This window comes from Spermophilus citellus, assembly GCF_964194105.1.
Source record: "Spermophilus citellus genome assembly, chromosome: 14".
Taxonomy (NCBI): Eukaryota; Metazoa; Chordata; class Mammalia; order Rodentia; family Sciuridae; genus Spermophilus; species Spermophilus citellus.
The window spans coordinates 66,772,912-66,790,176 of record NC_138194.1 but is presented as its reverse complement, the minus strand read 5'-3'; the positions used below and the strand labels follow the sequence as shown (position 1 = coordinate 66,790,176).

The window sequence follows — 17,265 nt, the reverse complement described above, 5'->3', positions numbered from 1 at the left end:
TTTGGCTCTTAGCCCTTTAAAAGGAGAAGCCCCACACAAAATTGGAATCAACAACTACAGAGCCCTCTAGGAAACAGGAACGGTGGGATATGACTTAGTGATCAAATTCCAGAGGTAGAAGCTGTACCTGGTGCAAAACTGCTCAACTTACTAAGCAATCAGGATGCTGAGTGAATAGATGGTGTGTGGGTGTGTGGTAGGGGTTTACACCCATGTTCAAGAAATAAAAGCAGGAACAAATGGATCAGGCAGACATAATGAGCAGAAGTGTGGATGTGGTCTCCAAAGAAGGGAAACCATAGTGTGAGCTAAGACTGAGGACGCTGGGGGGATGCCTGCAGTTGGGCCAGGGCTCCAAGGCCTGCGAGGACTCAGTTGTTCACACAGAACTTGTTGCTACAGGTAGGAGCCCTCTTCCTGAGGCAAGAATAAGGGCAGTGGGGCTGGGGTTGTGGCTCAGAGGTAGAGTGCCCACCTAGCATGCATGAGGCACTGGGTTCGATCCAGCACCACATAAAGTAAAATAAAGACATTGTGTCCACCTATTAAAAAAAAAAAAGAATGAGGTCAGTGACTTCTACCCCCACTTGGCTGTGTCAACGTGGGATATGGCTCTGCAGGAAACCCCCCCTAAATCAACCTCAAAAGCAAAGGGACTGATTTTGCCTTGCCCAATAAAGGACCATTCTGCCCACTGGGGCACAGTGTCACCAAATCAAGTAGAGATTGTGAAAACACCCACCAGGGCTGGTGCGGTAGCAAAAGCCTATAATCCCAGTGGCTGGGAGATGAAGGCAGGAAGTTGCAAATTCAGCCAGCCTCAGTAATTTAGTGAGGCTCTAAGCAGCTTAGTGGGAGACCCTGTCTTAAAGTAAAAGACAAAAAGGGCTGGGGATGTGGCTTGTGGTTAAGTAGCCCTGGGTTCAATCCCTGGTACCATTAAAAAAAAAAAAAAGGAAAACTAATAACTCATAACCAGAATCTCATGGTGAAGATAAATCCCTGCCCTATGCTTTCCTTCTTCTTTTTTAATCTTAGGGTTTTTAAAAAATTATTTCTTTATTTTTATATGGTGCTGAGGATTGAACCCAGGGCCTCACACGTGCTAACCAAGCGCTCTACCTCTTAGCCACAACCCAGCCTGGACCTTGTGCTCTTCTAATGCCCTCCTCACTTAGCTGGTGCATCCATATCTCTCTCTTTCTTGGGGACGAGGATGGCTACTTTTATGTGCCACCTTGCTAGGTTTTTGTGCCTGGTCATTTGGTCAAACGCCAGTCTAGATGTTGCTGTAGAGGTAATTTTTAGATGAATTGACATTTAAACTGGTAGACTTTGAGTAAAGCAGACTACCCTCCATAATGTGGGTGTGCCTCATCCAAACAGTTGAAGACCTTAAGAGAAGAAGACTAAGGTTCCCCAAGGAAATGGAAATTCTGCATCTAGATCACTTTCAGACCCCGGTACAACATCAACTCTTCCTGGGTCTCCCAGCCTGCTCTGCTCACATCATACTTTCCATCCCCCACATTCCCAAGAGCCAAGTCCTTCAAATCAATCTCTCTTCTTCCCTCCCATCTCTTCCCCCCTCTCTCACATACAATAGTCTTGTTTCTTCTTAATATTATTTTCTAGTTGTGGTTGGACACAATACCTTTATTTTATTTATTTATTTTTATGTGGTGCTGAGGATCAAACCCAGGGCCTCGAACATGAGAGGCAAGTGCTCTACCACTGAGCCACAACCCCAGCCCAGTCTTGTTTCTTTGGAGAACCCTAATACACTTTCTAGCCAAACTCTGTTCTGAGTGACCTATAGAAGCAAGTGATAGAAAGAATAGATTTCTCAAAAACCCACAGAAAACTCCCTTAGCCCCTCTCCCACCCTTTATCATTACTTATAAGTTCTGCCAAGAGGAAAAAAGAACTGTAGTTATCCTTGTAGTGTCCTTGTAGTGACTGCTGGCAGAGATTCTAATTCCTCCCAATGTCTAGCAGGCACTGTGCTAGGCTCTGAGCATCCACACAATGAGAATGGAAACGGTTGACAGCTGAGAGAAGAGAGAGAGAAGCAAAGAGCCTGACAACTCAAGATCCACTTAGAAATTCCCAAAGAACCAAGGTCTGAATGACTTGATCTCAGGCCAAGGTAGGAAGTCCTATTCGTGATACTGGTTAAAAGTTTTTAAAAGGAAGATTTTAAAGATTAAATGAAGGTTTGTAGCTGCCTGAGCACCACAGATGGAGAGGCTCTCCACCCCGAGGCTACTTACTTCTACAGCGCTTCCCATCCTCCGCCAGCCTGAAGCCCTCCAAGCACTTGCAGATGAACGATTCGTCACTGTTCACACAAATGTGCTCGCAGCCATGGGCCACATCTTGGCAGATGTCTTTCCCTGAGGAGGGCAGAGCCAGTCAAAACAACTGCACCAACAAAATTTTACCTGGACTTGTAGGATCCATCCGTCTTGGCCACTGCACCCCAGTGCCACTTGAGCAGATGGTAAAACTGGGGGATGAAGTTTAGGGGCTTTTGTAAGGGCTAAATCTTCCAAGTTTCTCACTAGCATCACCTTCACCATTTGCCAGCACCTACTTCAGTGTCTTATTGAAATGCAATCCATCATCAGGTTTCTGCAGACGTTGCTTCTGATACCAGAATGGAAACACTGTTGGTCTGATTACTTAGGAGATTAAACTTCAATTTAGATGAGCAGCACTGAAATCTAATTTTGGCTTTGTCCCTGACATAATATATGACTTAGGAGAATCACTTAACCTCCTGGAGTCTTAGCTTTCCTGTCTGAAAAATGAGGGTAATAATTTCAGTTACTCATCTTTTCTTCAAATAGTGTCAATTAAGTTGCTCTCTGGAAAGGGCTTCGGGAAGCTTGAGGAAGAAATGACCGATAGGGATGGGAATCATCTGCCCAGGTTACACCTCTCCCTTTGGTTATACCAAGATGTGCGTGGAGATTTACACCAGCAGTTAAGATACGCTAGGGCTATTTGTCCTAGTCAGGCCCTGTGTAAGAGGCTCTGCTTTCCGAAACAAGAATGACCTCCAGACAAGGTGGCCTCTGTGAGGGGATTGGTGCTACCAGAAAAATGACGACAACAAAATTATTAAAGGTAAATAAGCAGAGCTTCAGAGAATTTAAACAACTTTCCCAGCTAATAAATGGCAGATCAAAAAGTAGATTAAGGGTTAGGGATGTAGCTCAGTGGTAGAGTATTTGCCTAACATATACAAGGCCCTGGGTTTAATCTTCACTACTCCCACCCAAAAAAAAAAAAAAAAAAATTAAACCTTGGATTTCTTTTCTTTCTTTCTTTTTTTTTTAATTGGTACTAAAAATTAAACCCAGGGACACTTAACTAATGAGTCATATCCCCAGCTCCTTTTTATATTTTATTTAGAGACAGGGTCACACTGAGTTGCTTAGGGCCTGGCTAAGTCACTGAGGCTGGCTTTGAACTCATGTGTGATTTTCCTGCCTCAGTCTCCCGAGCTGCTGGGATTGGAGGCATGTGCCACTGTGCCCAGTTTAAACCTTGATTTTTCCACTGTACATCTTTCTGCAAGAGTATACTGCTGAACCTCTTGTTATGATTTGGATCTTAAATGTGTCCCCCTATAGTTCATGTGTTGAAAGCTCGGTCCTCAGCTGCTGATGACATTGGAAGGTGATAGAACACTGAAGTAGGTCATTGGGGGTGTGACCTTGAAGGGTATATTGGGACCCAGCCCCTTCCTCTCCTCTAAGTGAGCAGCTTTGCCTCACCATGTGCTCTCCACCATGACGCTCTGCCTTACCATAAGCCTAAAAGCAAAGGAGCCTGATCATGGACTGAAACCAAGAGCCAAAATAAATCTTTCCTCCTTTTAAGTTGTTTATCCTCGGGTATTTTGTCACTGTGACAGCAAACTAACACACTTATATGACACAGAGCATATAAATGAGCAACTTCAGTTACAACTCTGGCAATTACTTCCTTTTTATTTTTTTCCTTGTTTGACCATATTTCTTTAATAGACTTATTCACTAACTTAGGTGCTGGGAATTGAATCCAGAACCTCAACGCATGCTAAACACATGCTCTACACTGAGCTATAACCCCAGCCCTAGGCTTTATTTTTCAGGACAGTTTTAGATTTACAGAAAAAAAATGGAAAACAGTACAGAGAATTCCCATGTGCCCCACACCCAGTTTATTATTAACATCTTAAATTAGTATGGCATAGTTTTTATGATAAATGAACACACATTACTACATTATTAACTAAAGTCCATAGCTTATTTACATTCACTTAGGGCCTCCTTAAGTATCCTTTTTGTGTTTCAGGATCCCATCCAGAATCCCACAGTGACTTTTGAAAGTAACTGATTTATACGGAAATTAGAACAGTGAATTTCATGCCACGGTCTGACTCAGAGTAATGTGAGCCCATGCCAGTAAAACTTACTTTTGCAGGTTTTCCCATCGTCACGGAGTATATATCCTTCAAAGCACTGGCACACAAACGAGTCTTCACTGCTTACACACGAATGTTCACAACCATGGTTCCCCAAAGCACAAGAGTCCAATTCTGAGGATCAAATTGGAATTGGAAAACCAGAAGAAAATGACTCATATGTTAATGACTTATTCATTCATAAAAGACATTTCAGACACCTTCAATTAAAGCAGTGTCTTTTCCCACAGGGCACATTTCAGGATAGAACGTGTGTCTGTGAACAAAAATTCTTAATACACACAGAGCACACACAAACAAAATAATACAATCACCTCCACAGCAAAAATGAACAAAAAATACAAAAAGACAGTTTACAAAATGAGAGATATAAATAGCCTATAAATATTAGAAAATAAGCATAACTTCAATGGCTGTCACATGATATCAATTTATTTACATTTCTATGTAAGCATCTTTGACTCACACGTAGGTAATCCATTCATTCATTTATTTAGTCAACAAATATCCTACTTGGGCCAGGCACTGTTCTAGGCTCTGGGGATAGAACAATGAACACAACAAAATTTCTGCTTTTGGGGAAGCTTTATGTCTAGTAGGTGAGATGTGTGGAAGACCAACAGACAAACACATATGTGATATCAGGTGGGGAAAAGTGCTCTAGAGAAAAAGCAGGATATAAAGAGTGGCTGGTAGGTTGGAGCTTTTTACATGCAGCCAGATAAGTTGGCACTGAGCAGAGCCCTAAAGAAAGAGAGAAAGTAGGCTGGTGCACTCCTTTAATCCCAGGGGCTCGGGAGGCTGAGGCAGGAGGATCATGAGTTCAAAGCCAGCCTCAGCAAAAGTGAGGAGCTACGCAACTCAATTCCCCAGGACCTCTACCAAATAAATAAATGAATAATAAAGAAAGAGAGGGAGTGAGTGGTGGTGCCTGGGAAAGAGCATTGCCAGCAAGAAAGAAGAGCATTTGCCCAGAGCAGGGCCAGGAGAGAGCCAAGCAGGTCCCTGCAACCAGAGCTGGCCAGGGAGGGAGGCCAGGGAGGGCCAAGGAGGGAGCATGTGGGATTCACAGCAGGGCAGGACTGAGTGAGAAGCATAGTCATTGGAGCAGTGGAGTGACATGCCATGACTTCATTTGGAAAGGACTGATCTGCTTATAATGGAGTGTGGGGGAGGATGGTGCAGAGCGGAGCCCTGGGAACGGCCAACTGCAATCATGCTAGCAGCTCAGAGCAGCTGGTGAGAAATTGTCAGACTGTGGCTCTGTTTCTTTTTTTTTAATATTTTACTATTTATTTATTTATTTGTAGTTTTGGATGGACGTAATACATTTGTTTAATTTATTTTTATGTGGTGCTAAGGATTGAACCCAGTGCCTCACACATGCTAGGCCAGCGCTCTACCACTGAGCCACATGCACAGCCCCTGTGGCTATGTTTTGAAGGCAGAGCCTCTATTTGCTGATGGATTGATAGAGAATATTTTCACATGGACAAAGCAGAAGAGTCAAGGATGACCCCAAGGTTGCTGGAGCCAGCTATTGAAAGATGACTTTGCTCTCTATAGGACTGGGAAGTTTCTGGAGAACCGGAAGATTTGTGCACCTGTTAAAATCCTGATGCTGAGGACAGTGACTTTGTATAAAAACCATACACATTTCAGAGAGTTAACTCAATCCTCTTAGAGTGAGTAGACTTTCCACAATGTATATGCATATTGAAGGCATCAAGGCTCCAAATCACATGATGACTTTTATAATTAAGCACGAGCCATATACCTTTTTTGTGAAGCATTTTTGCAGGATTTCTCCTTGGAGGGGAGCCCTCAGAACCAACCTGAGGGTTAGTCAAGGCAGAGACTCTTATTTTCATTTACTACCAAGGAAAAAGAAGGTTTTGGAAGGCTGATACTGCCTCTCCAAGACCAATTGTTATTAACTGAAAAAATCAAACTAAAAAATGTTATCTTATGATAATAAATCTCATGTTTTTCCTGACTATACTGCATTGCTATATGCTAAAGTAAGCTTTCCAGCAAGAGAGGAATTATGCCTGTCTTTCTTCGGGCCAAAGCGTTGCCAAAATCTTTGAACAATGGGAAAATGTGGTTAACTGAATTTATAACTGCAGAAGAGATTCGAAACAAAGTTGGAGACTCTCGTTTGCTCGAACATGATTTGCTTCTCTGGGCACATTCTGAATTCATTATTAATGCAGAACATTTCCCCCACGGCTTGGGGTAGTTCCTCACGTAGTGGAAAGTACAACTGAGTGATCCATAACACAGATGGCTGGCTGGCTTACGGTTGGGGCAAGCTTCCCGCACACCCCACCCCCACACCCATGCATCTCTAATAAGGATACTCTATTTCCAAGGTAATAAAATAGCTATAGTTCTTCCAGGCCAGCTGGCCCTGCCAAGCCATAATCCAGACCCCTCTGAGCATGCTCTCCCTTCCCCCACCCTGCCCTCTTAGCTTCAGCTTAGTTATTCCTCTTGAAGAGAGGTGGGAGTCTCCCCCATCAGACCTAAAAGCTGCTGAACCCCAGGCTTTCCTGAGCCAGGGTGACCCCAGTCTGCATCTAGCAGATGGGCACTGCTTTCCCTTATCAGGGGCAGCAGAGGAAGAAGCCATGTGCCCACAGGGCATGTCTTCACCCTTGGCTACAGGCCACGAGCTCCCAGCCCAGTTGCTCAGTTCTCCTGCGCTTTCAGACTAGTAGCTGTTGGGAATTTTTGTTGTGTGCATGCTTTAAAAGCATGTGGGGAGGCCTAGCGGGTACAGCACAGTGGTAGAGCGCTTGCCTCGTGTGCATGAAGCCCTGGGTTTGATCTTCAGCAATAGCCCGCTGGGGGAAAAAAAAACCCCAGCATGTGTAGAGTTTTTACAAAAAACTGCTGCCCTCCCCTCAGAGCACCTGATTAATAGAGTAGAGAGGGTGAGTTCTCACTCTCAGAGGATCACCAGAACCTCCTGCAAAACAGGCACGTGGGCACACAGTTCCAAAGTCAAATCTACTAAAAGGCATTTCCCTCTAGAGGAGTATCTGGCAGTACCTACCAGAGTTCCAAATTGCACCTCTAACCTAGTAGCTTCACTTCTGGAACTCTCTCCTATAGACACCCTTGCATAATGTGAAGGGAAATATTTCCCAAGTCGTGTGTGGCAGCACTGTTTGTAATAGTGAAAACGCAAAACAACCCCAAGTGTCCAGCAACGGGGCATGGGCTGTTGGAGGCAAGCTTCCCGCACCCCCCACCGCCATGCATTTCTAATAGGAATATTCTATTTTCCAAGGTAATAAAACAGCTTTAGTTCTTCTAGGAGGATTGAGAGTTCAAAGCCAGCCTCAGCAAAAGTGAGGCACGAAGCAATTCAGTGAGACCCTGTCTCTAAATAAAATACAAAATAGGGCTGGGTACAACAGACATGAGTATGTCAATATGTAAATCAGTGGAAGTGTAACTGATGTGATTCTGCAATCTGTATACGGGGTAAAAATGGGAGTTCATAACCCACTTGAATCAAAGTGTGAAATATGATATATTAAGAACTATGTAATGTTTTGAACAACCAATAAAAAAAAAAAAGAAAACTTTTTTCCAGCTTAACCACTGTGTGTAAGGATCAATAAACAGTGTTTGACAAATAAAAAAAAAATAGGGCTGGGGATGTGACTCAGAGGTCGAGTGTCCCTGAGTTCATTTGCTGGTACCCAAAACAAATATAAAAATAAGAATAAACAAATAAAGGCATTCTGTGCATTTACAACTACAAAAAAAAACTTTTAAAGGAATAATGAAATTATGGCATTTGCCAGTAAATGGATGGAATGGAGACTATTATGCTAAGTAAAATAAGCCAATCCCCCCAAATCAAAGGCTGAATGTTCTGTTCTCTCTGATATATAAATGCTAACACACAATAAGGGGTGGGGGAAGAATAGAAGTTCATTGGATTAGACAAAGGGGAATGAAGGAAAGGGAAGGGAAGGATAGCGATAGGGGATAGGAAAGACAGTAGAATGAATCCGACATAACTTTCTTATATTCATATATGAACACATGACCAGTGTAACTTCACATCATGTACAACCACAAGAATGGGATTCTAAGTTATACTTCACGTATGTATAATATGTCCAAATACACTCTACTGTCAAGTATATTTAAAAAGAACAAATAAAAAACATCCAACATCATCATTTTTAAAGATTGCATTGCAATTCATTTAACCAATCTCTTATTTGATAGACACCTAGGTGGTTCCTAGTCTTTTGCTATTATAAACACTATTGTAATAAATATTTTTGCACACATAGTTTTGCATATGATATAAAGATATATCCAAAAAATACACCCGGATGTGGAATTGCCTGGACAAAGGGTCTGAACATTAAAAATTAATAAATATTTCTAAGGTATTCTTCAAAGAAGTTATTTCAATCTCTACTCCCACCAACAATGTAGGATAGTCTCTGTCATGGTTTCTAATTCAGGGTGTCTGGGGTGCTGCCTGGGTCTTCGGATTTTTTTTAAAAGTCCCATCGATGATTCTGTTAAACCCCCAGGGGTAAGATGTTGTCAGTGGACCCAAAATTTATATTTAGCAACCTTCTCAAGTGTCCCAATTATTCTTCCTCCACCATCATGGACCAAAAGCCCTCATCTTTCTCTTGGGTTGTTATATCAACTACTAACTGATCTCCACATCTCAACTCTCTATAGTCGGTCCTCCCCATGGATCCCTGGGTGCTCTTTGCAAGATGCAAATCTGCTCACATCACCCTTCTCCCTGCCTATGATCTGTGAATGCTTTTTGAATTCCAGTAAGACAGGAAGTCCTTGACAGGGCTGGCACAACTGCCCTCCAACCTCACCACCCCCACTGTCCCCTTGGCTTTAGGGTTTTGCACAGTCTTCCTTCCCCCAAAGGCTCTTCCTCCTCCACTGTCCTCTCCTGAGTCACCTTTTGCTCTTTTTCCAGCTCACTACCCTGGTCTCTCCACAAAGATCTCAAAGTTCCATGTATTTGCCTTTTTCAGTGTATCAAATTGTAGTTGAACATCAATTTATGTGATTTGGGGTTGGTCTGGGTCCGCTCCTCGTGGGCTATGTTATGGTTTAGATACGAGGTGTCCCCCCATGAAAGCTCATGTGTGAGACAATGCAAGAAGGTTCAGAGGTGAAACAATTAGATTATGAGAGCTTTAACCTCATCAGTAGATTAATCCACTCGTCTGGATTAGCTGGGTGGTACCTGTAGGCAGGCAGAACGTGGCTGCAGGAGGTGGTCACTGGGGGCATGCCTTTTGAGTTTGTATTTTGCCTGATAAACAGAGTTCTCTCACTGCTTTTCTCATGGCTATGCCCTTCCATCATGATGATCTGCCTATCCTTGGGCACAGAGACACCGAGTCAACTGACCATAGACTAAACCTCTGAAATCATGATCCAAATAAACTTTTCCTCCTCTAATTGTTCTTGTCAGGTCTTTGGGTCACAGTGACGCAAGAGCTGTCTAAAACAGGCCATGACTACGTGGGCTCTGATGCCCCAACAGACCACAGACTCTGTCCTCCTCTCCATTTCCAGAATAGAGATGGAAATAGAGAATAAAGAATGCCTGGCACACAACAGCCCCCAGAAAAGGGCTGTTGAATAAAAGAACATGTTTCCTCAATTTTCTACTCTAAAACCAAGGGTAATTAAATCCACGTCACAGGGTTTTATGCAGATGTTCCCAATGAAGTTCCCGTGAGGCGTGGATGCTGGTGGTCAGCTGGGCTCCCCCCTCTTTCCCACACATCAGCCTTGCAGAATGCATAATTCTCATTTATTCAGCAAAATGTTCAGTTTCTGCATGTTGGGGATGTTCTGAGCCACGTACAAATTCAGAGAACCACATTTAGAAAATGAGAGACGGCCAAAGGTGCATTACAATTAACTCCCTGGCCCTAGGTTCCAGTGCTTTCTACTAAGTCTGGAAATCAACTTGAGGTCAGTTTCTCCACAAATACTCCCCTGTGGAGCAGTGCTACAATGGCTCCCACCAGCTGGAGGAAGAGAGCCACCATCTCACTACAACAGGGGAGTCTTCAGCCTGGGGGACCACGGTGGGCACTCCAAGGATGGCTGCATTTGTTCAGCACGTGTTTATGGAACACTTACTCTGTGCCAGGTACTACTTTTACTTGGGGACTGGAAGAGACCCTGGAAATGCATTGATCCAGGGCCTCCCCTCCCCTGCCCTCACCCCTGTCTTTTTTTTTTTTTTTTAAGAGATAAGAAAACTGATGGTCAGGGAGAGGTAGGGTCTTTTCCAAGGCCACTGAACCTACACAGGTGATTTGTCTTGGCTATGCTGGGGGCAGAAGGAAGAGCAGATCAAAAATCTATGGATTCTGTTTCCTGGTCCAGCTGCACACCCTCTAGTCATCCTGCTTGACAGGTAGATTCCCAGGAGACAAGCTAAAAGTTTGCTCAAGGGAGGCCTGTGTCCAGACAGTTTCCTGTATCTCTCAGTGCTATAGGTGATGTGTCTTGCCTGCGTCCAATGGCTCCCTCTCAGAATACTCGGTACTGAGCACTCGAATGCTAATCTCCCTGCAGTTCACATCTGGACCCTGGGCCAGCATGTGCTGGTTAGCTTTTCTACTCCACCTCTGGTCAGATTCTCCACTCAATCTCTAGTGTTGGATTAATGTCTAGACCTGGGGATGATCCCCCTGCCACACACTCCCATGGCTTCTCCTACACATATTTCCCTAATTCTCATTCCTCAAAAGATAATATGTCCTTAATATCCCTCTTCCCTTTAAAAAATTTGAGGGGAGGTACCAGAGATTTTACTCAGGGGAACACAACCATTGAGTCACATCCCAAGACTTTTTTTGTATTTTATTTAGACAGGGTCTCACTGATTGCTTAGTGCTTCACTGTTGCTGAAGCTGGCTTTGAACTTGTGATCCTCCTGCCTCAGCCTCCCAAGCTACTGGGATTACAGGTGTGCACACTTCCCCCAGTGAAACTTTAAACTTCAACTGGGCAGAAAATAATCTAGGGCAAAAAATAAATCTGTGTCAATACCAAGGATCCCTGGCAATAAGCACATTGCAGGTGCACAGTAAATACTTGTAGAGAATAAGAATAAAAAAAACAGCCAGGCATGGTAGCACATGCCTATAATCCCAGCAGCTTTGGAGGCTGAGACAGGAGGATCACAAGTTCAAAGCCAGCCTTAGCAATTTAGTAAGGCCCTAAGCAACTTAGTAAGACCCTGTCTCTAACTAAACTACAAAAAAGGGCTCGGAATGTGGCTCAGTGGTTAAATGCCCCTGGGTTCAATCCCCAGTACAAAAAAAAAAAAAAAAAAGAATAAAAAAACAAGACCTTAAGAAAGTAACCAGACTCCAGTTCCAAGAAAGGAGTGAGAGGCTCAATTAGGAACCATTGCTTAAGAGGAACAGGTAAGGGACTTACAAGAGGTCTTAGGAGGTGGGAAGAAAACATTTCTCAAAGAAAAGATCATCTTCCTTTCTCACATGAGGAGGCAGATCACACTAGCTGTACCGAAAATGAGGTCTGCAATTTGTGATGAGGATGATAAGTTTCTAGAGGTAGCTCAGGTTTTTATGGTTGACACAAATTGCTGCTCACATCTGGATTACACATCTGGTGAGTTTCACAGGTCTGTGGGGCAGCCATGGTGGGGGTCACGTGTTCTATGCACTAGCACCTCTGTGGGTGATAGACCCTAGGTCTGGAGCTCCACATATGAAGTTATTAAAACCAACTCAATCCCAGAGGGAGACAGCCATGGTGGCCTCCTGCCAAAAAGGTAACTAAAGGCGGACAGTATTTCCTGGCTTTCTTATAATAAAAGTAGGAGCAGTGAGCTGGCTTGTAGTTCAGAGGTAGGATGCTTGCCGAACATATGAGAGGCGCTGGGTTCAATTCTCAGTTCCACGTATGAATAAGTAAACAAAAATCAAGGTCCATCAATGAGTAAGAAAATATTTAAAAAAAAACAAAACTAGGAGCAACCAATCCTTTGCTACCTCTGTATGAACTTTTGTCATACTGAGAAACAGCTGAACTGAAATTTCCATTTTTGTGAATAGCTCACAATGGGCAAGAGATCTGAAATCAGTGGACCAGGGTTCTAGTTCTGGTTCTGCCATTGACCCCCAGGCATGTTGAGGACATCATTTTCTTCCCTGAGCTGGCTTCCCACAAAAGCAAGGGATGGTCTCTAATGTTCCTTCTATTGCACCATGGTGAAGGTGGTCCTCTTCCCTCACCCCTGGCGTCCTACTGCCCGGTGGCCCATGCCCAAATTCACATGCTGACTCCCTATACTGGGATGCAGTGGTATGTGGAGGTGGGCACTCTGGAAGCTGAAAAGGCTTAGACGAGGTCATGAGGGTGGGGCTCAGTTCCAATGGTATTAGTGCCCTCTTACCGCGTAAGAAAGAGCTCACTAGTTCTCTTATGTGCACACTCTCTTTCTCTCCCCTCTGACATGTGAGGACACAGCCAGAGATGCTGGCTGTCTGCAAGAAAGGAGCAAGGCTCTCACCACAACCTGACCTTGCTGGCACCCTGATCTCAGACTTCCAGACTCCAGAACTGTGAGAAATACATTTCTGTGGTTAAGAAACAATGCCCCATCTGTGGCATTTTGTCATGGCAGCCTGAGAAGACTAAGACACTCCCCTCGCCTGGCTCAGGGCTGCATCATCCCTGGGAGGCCAAGCTAGGTGCCTCAGGCCTAAACAAGTCTTTGCAGATCAACCTGAGGTAGCTGGACTGGGAGCATGGCCAACCAAATCCCTAGGGCCCTAAGGCTGGTACTTAGATCCCCCCCCCCCCCCCCCCCGTTAGCATCCTCCACAGCCAGAGGGAGGGCCGCCCCTAGGACAGACCATGGACTCCAGAGTCCAACCCTTTCCAGGATGGTGGGTTTCTAGGGCCAGGCCAAGGAGGGCAGGCCTGGACCTGAGAGAAGGATCTTCAGGCAGCAATGCAGGGTGCCTCCTCGGGCCTCTCCTCAGTGCAGGGCAGTCTGATGGTAGGAAGTCAGATCCTGACAAGGGCACTTAGGGGTGCCCATCACTCTACAAGTTCATAAAGAATTCTGATGAATAGCTCTCCCTGTGCCACAGGAGCCCTCAGTGGATGCAGGGGAGGGAGGGAGGGAGAGAGAGAGAGAGAGAGGAATGATCCTTTCTAGTTTACAGATGAACAATCAGACCCAGAGAGGGCCAACTCCCTTGCCCAGGGTAAGAGTGACCAGATTTAATCTTTGGGGTCCCAGTTCAATACTCTTTATGTTCTGCCATGCTATTTCTCAGATGTCTGCAGAGAGCCACGGGGGAGGCCAGGTAGGAGAGCAAGCAGAAAGGTGCCCAGTGAGCCTGGGAATGGCAGGAGGAAAGGGGCACCCAGTCGGTAAAGAGGAAGAGGAAGTTCCCAATGGGGGAGGTGACACTGGTGATGGTGACACTGGGTTTCCATGGTAGGGTGAGGAGTAAGGAGAACATCCCTAAGTGGAGACGGGATAGGCTGGAAGGTGCAGGGTCTGCTCAGAGAATAGAGGACTTGCCACTTTGGCTGAAGCACAGGAAGGCAGTGTTAAAGAGGCAGAGGAGGGGTGTCTCCCATACAGCCACACCAAGGAAGGCAATTGGAAATCTACCCTACAAGACAGCGGGGAGTCATTGAAGCTTATTGAGCTGGTAGTAAACCATGTACCAGGGCCATGGGATGGAAACGCGGCTGGTCTGTCTACTCACTTGCCCACTTGGTTCACTTTACTGAGCCCTTGGGAGCTCTGACTCCAGATAAGACCGAGCTTTCCAACCTCTGACCTCCAGGACCTCACCGGCCAATAGGCTATGCACTCCATGCACATCCGGTCCATGGAGTCTTTCTTGGTGCTGGGAAGCCCTTGTACAAAGTCTACATCAGCAGTGGGGGACCTCTCAGCTGGTGGAAGAATCTACCCCAATGCTCTACCCAAATCTGAATTATCAGAGCCTGAGGGTCAGAGAGCTGAGAGGAAGGAAGGACAGGCTTCACTCCAAACCCAGAGAGCCAAGGTGCCCAGCGGGGTGTAAGGACCACAGTGTCCACTTGTACCCAAGGGCCCAACAACCTAGGCCTTAGCTCCATGTTTCAGAGAACTTTCTGGAAGGCAAGTGAGGGGCTCTTCAGACCATCTGCTGTCAAGGCTCTGAGTGGAGGCTGCCTTTATTCAGGCCAAGGAGGCCCTCAGCTACGGAGCCAGATTGACCCCAGCTGGCTCCCATCCACTGCCCAGCAGGCTTTACCAAAAGGAATAGTTATGTCATCTATCTCTGTGTCACCTGACGAAGGGCTGGGGAACAAACATCCCCATCCCCATCAGCTATGCCACAGTGAAAAACCTAGCCCACCATTACAGAACAGGGCAGTCAGACTGGATCATTCCAAAATAGGTAGAACGTCTACAATCAGGGGAAGCTCTAGAGGATACAGTGTCTCTCCTGTCCCGTTCCTGAGGACAGGGCTAACCCATCTGATAAAAGTTCTCATATAGATCCAACCATGTATAAGCATCCAGATTCATTTTTAATTACTCATAAGATGATGTCACTGTGCCATAAGTTATGAACCCACGATTAAATAAGAAAATGGGCAACATTTCAAAGTAGTGAGGGCATAAAACAGAGGTGGGAAAGCAAGACATTGAAAGGAGGGGGGCTGCACGGGCTTGGAAGGGTCTGTGAGAATTTTTTTAGAAGTCCTGCAACCATCTTCTGCTCAGTTCCTGATGATCACAGTAAAGAGGAGGACAAAGGAAGGGCACGCATAAGCTAAGATGATGGTGGAGAATTAAACCCACAAATCCCCTTGTGTCCGCCTTTGGCCTGTCGTCAGGTGGAGATGCTATTTGACACACTCACCCTTTTCTGAACCCCCAGTGCCCAGTCCCTCCTTGAGCTGGCTACAGTAGCAGTCTGGGAGGCAACTGGGCAGATAAATTATGGTCTTTTTTTTCTCCATGGCTTTTCTCAAAATGACCATCTTTTTCAATTCATTATCTTGGTCCAAGGAAAGGGGACAGCAGGGCAGCAAATCAGCTGCAGAGAAGGCTATCTGGGATCATGTATATATACATATATGTTAAAAGGAGACAGGGGTTAGGAACAGCCAAGGGAAACATGTACTCAGACAACTGCCAACCCCTCCATGTGCTGGGAGACCATCAGGGAGGGGGCAAAGGGTTTCTTAGGAGCCTCTCCTCCACCCAGAACTGACTCTGAAGTCACACAGAGCGGAATGCAAACCCCCACTTCATAGCGGGGGAACCTAGGTCTCTTTCCTTAATCGGAGCTGCAGTTTCCTCATCTGTCCTGGAAGGGACAAGGCATGTGCTAGCACAGTGCCCAGCACACAGCCAGCCACCGCCAGCAAGTGGCCCCAGTGATCATCCATATGCAAGGCAGGATGGCTGCAGGTGGAGCAGAGAGAGCATCTTGGTGCATTTTCTTAGTTCATGATTGTTATTTAGACTGAATGATTAGAAGGGACAGAGGTTTAGCAAGCTCATGGTTCTGGAGGCTGCCAAGTTCAAGAGGGAGCATGGTGCAGCTTCTGGCGAGGACCTCATCCTGCTTTTTTTCATGGTGGAAAAGTGCAAGAGAGCACATGCAAAAGAGGGGGACAAAGGAGCCAGTCTTGCTTTATGACAGCTGTTCTCTCCATAACTAACCCACTCCCTTGAGAATTAACCCTCTGCTCTGGAAAAGGCATTCATGCCTTGTGACAACCTAATCACCTTTGAAGGTCTCCATCTCTCAAGCCTGCTGCAATGGCAGTTGAATTTCAACATGGATTTCAGAGGGAACATATTCAAACCGTAGGAGAAAGCTAAGAACTAGGACTCTGTCCAGTTTCAAAATAGTATCGAGGCAGACTGTGGAAAGATCCAGAGCTGTGTCAGGGAGTGGGGGAAGGGAACCTGGGACAGAGGGAGAGGCAGGGCCCAGATGGCTAAGAGATGTAGTCACACTCATTCACAAGGGCCCAGTGGAGGCAGGAAAGAGGATGCACAGGCCCACGCACATGTCGACAGCACACCCACAGAAGGCTTGTGCCAGGTCCTGTGTGCCTTAGGACCTGAAGCATGATGGGACTTACTTGCACAGGTCTTGCCATCGCTGCGGAGCACATGTCCCTCGGGACACTGACAGGCAAAGGATCTGTCCGTGTTGACGCAAGAGTATTCACAACCGTGGTCACTTAGCAGGCAGTAATCCACCCCTGCAAAGCCAAAAGCCAGGTGAGGTCCCTGGGGCCCTGCCAGTGAGGCTTTGGGCCATGCTAACAGAAATCAAGTGACCATCATGCTGGCCACCCCTGAAGGCATGCAGTCCCCAACAGACGACCCCACAAGGTCCCTCGCAGAGGAAAAAAGGGCCACGCACGACCTGCCATCCTCTGCAGCAACTGCACATTTTACTCCTGTTGCAAACCCTTCCCTACCAAGGAGGGGCAGACAGGGACTCACTGGAGCAGGTCTTGAGGTCCTCGTTGATGAGGAAGCCTTCTGAGCACTGGCAGACGAAGGACTCCTCCGTGTTCAGGCACAGCTGCTCACAGCCATGGTCCTGCTGAGCGCAGTGGTCCACCCCTGCATTATGTCAAACACAGAAACATAAAGGGACCGAGAGGGCAACACCCCACCAGCCAAGGGATTGAAAAACAAAGCCTTCTCAGTGGCAGAGCCCCGAAGGTGGTTC

General features: G+C 45.9%; 1 protein-coding gene across 2 annotated transcripts in view; it reads right to left on the bottom strand.

Annotated features, from left to right (window-relative positions):
• The window catches only part of MATN2 (matrilin 2), a 137,224-nt gene that overhangs the window by 11,699 nt on the left and 108,260 nt on the right, over positions 1-17,265 (bottom strand). For both annotated transcript variants that reach the window (XM_081266855.1, XM_081266854.1), the window contains exons 9-12: positions 17,034-17,156; positions 16,664-16,786; positions 4,469-4,591; positions 2,274-2,396 (exon numbers count right to left, since the gene is read on the bottom strand). In XM_081266855.1, coding sequence (XP_081122981.1) covers positions 2,274-2,396; positions 4,469-4,591; positions 16,664-16,786; positions 17,034-17,156 — 492 coding nt within the window. The remainder of the gene's footprint in view (positions 1-2,273; positions 2,397-4,468; positions 4,592-16,663; positions 16,787-17,033; positions 17,157-17,265) is intronic.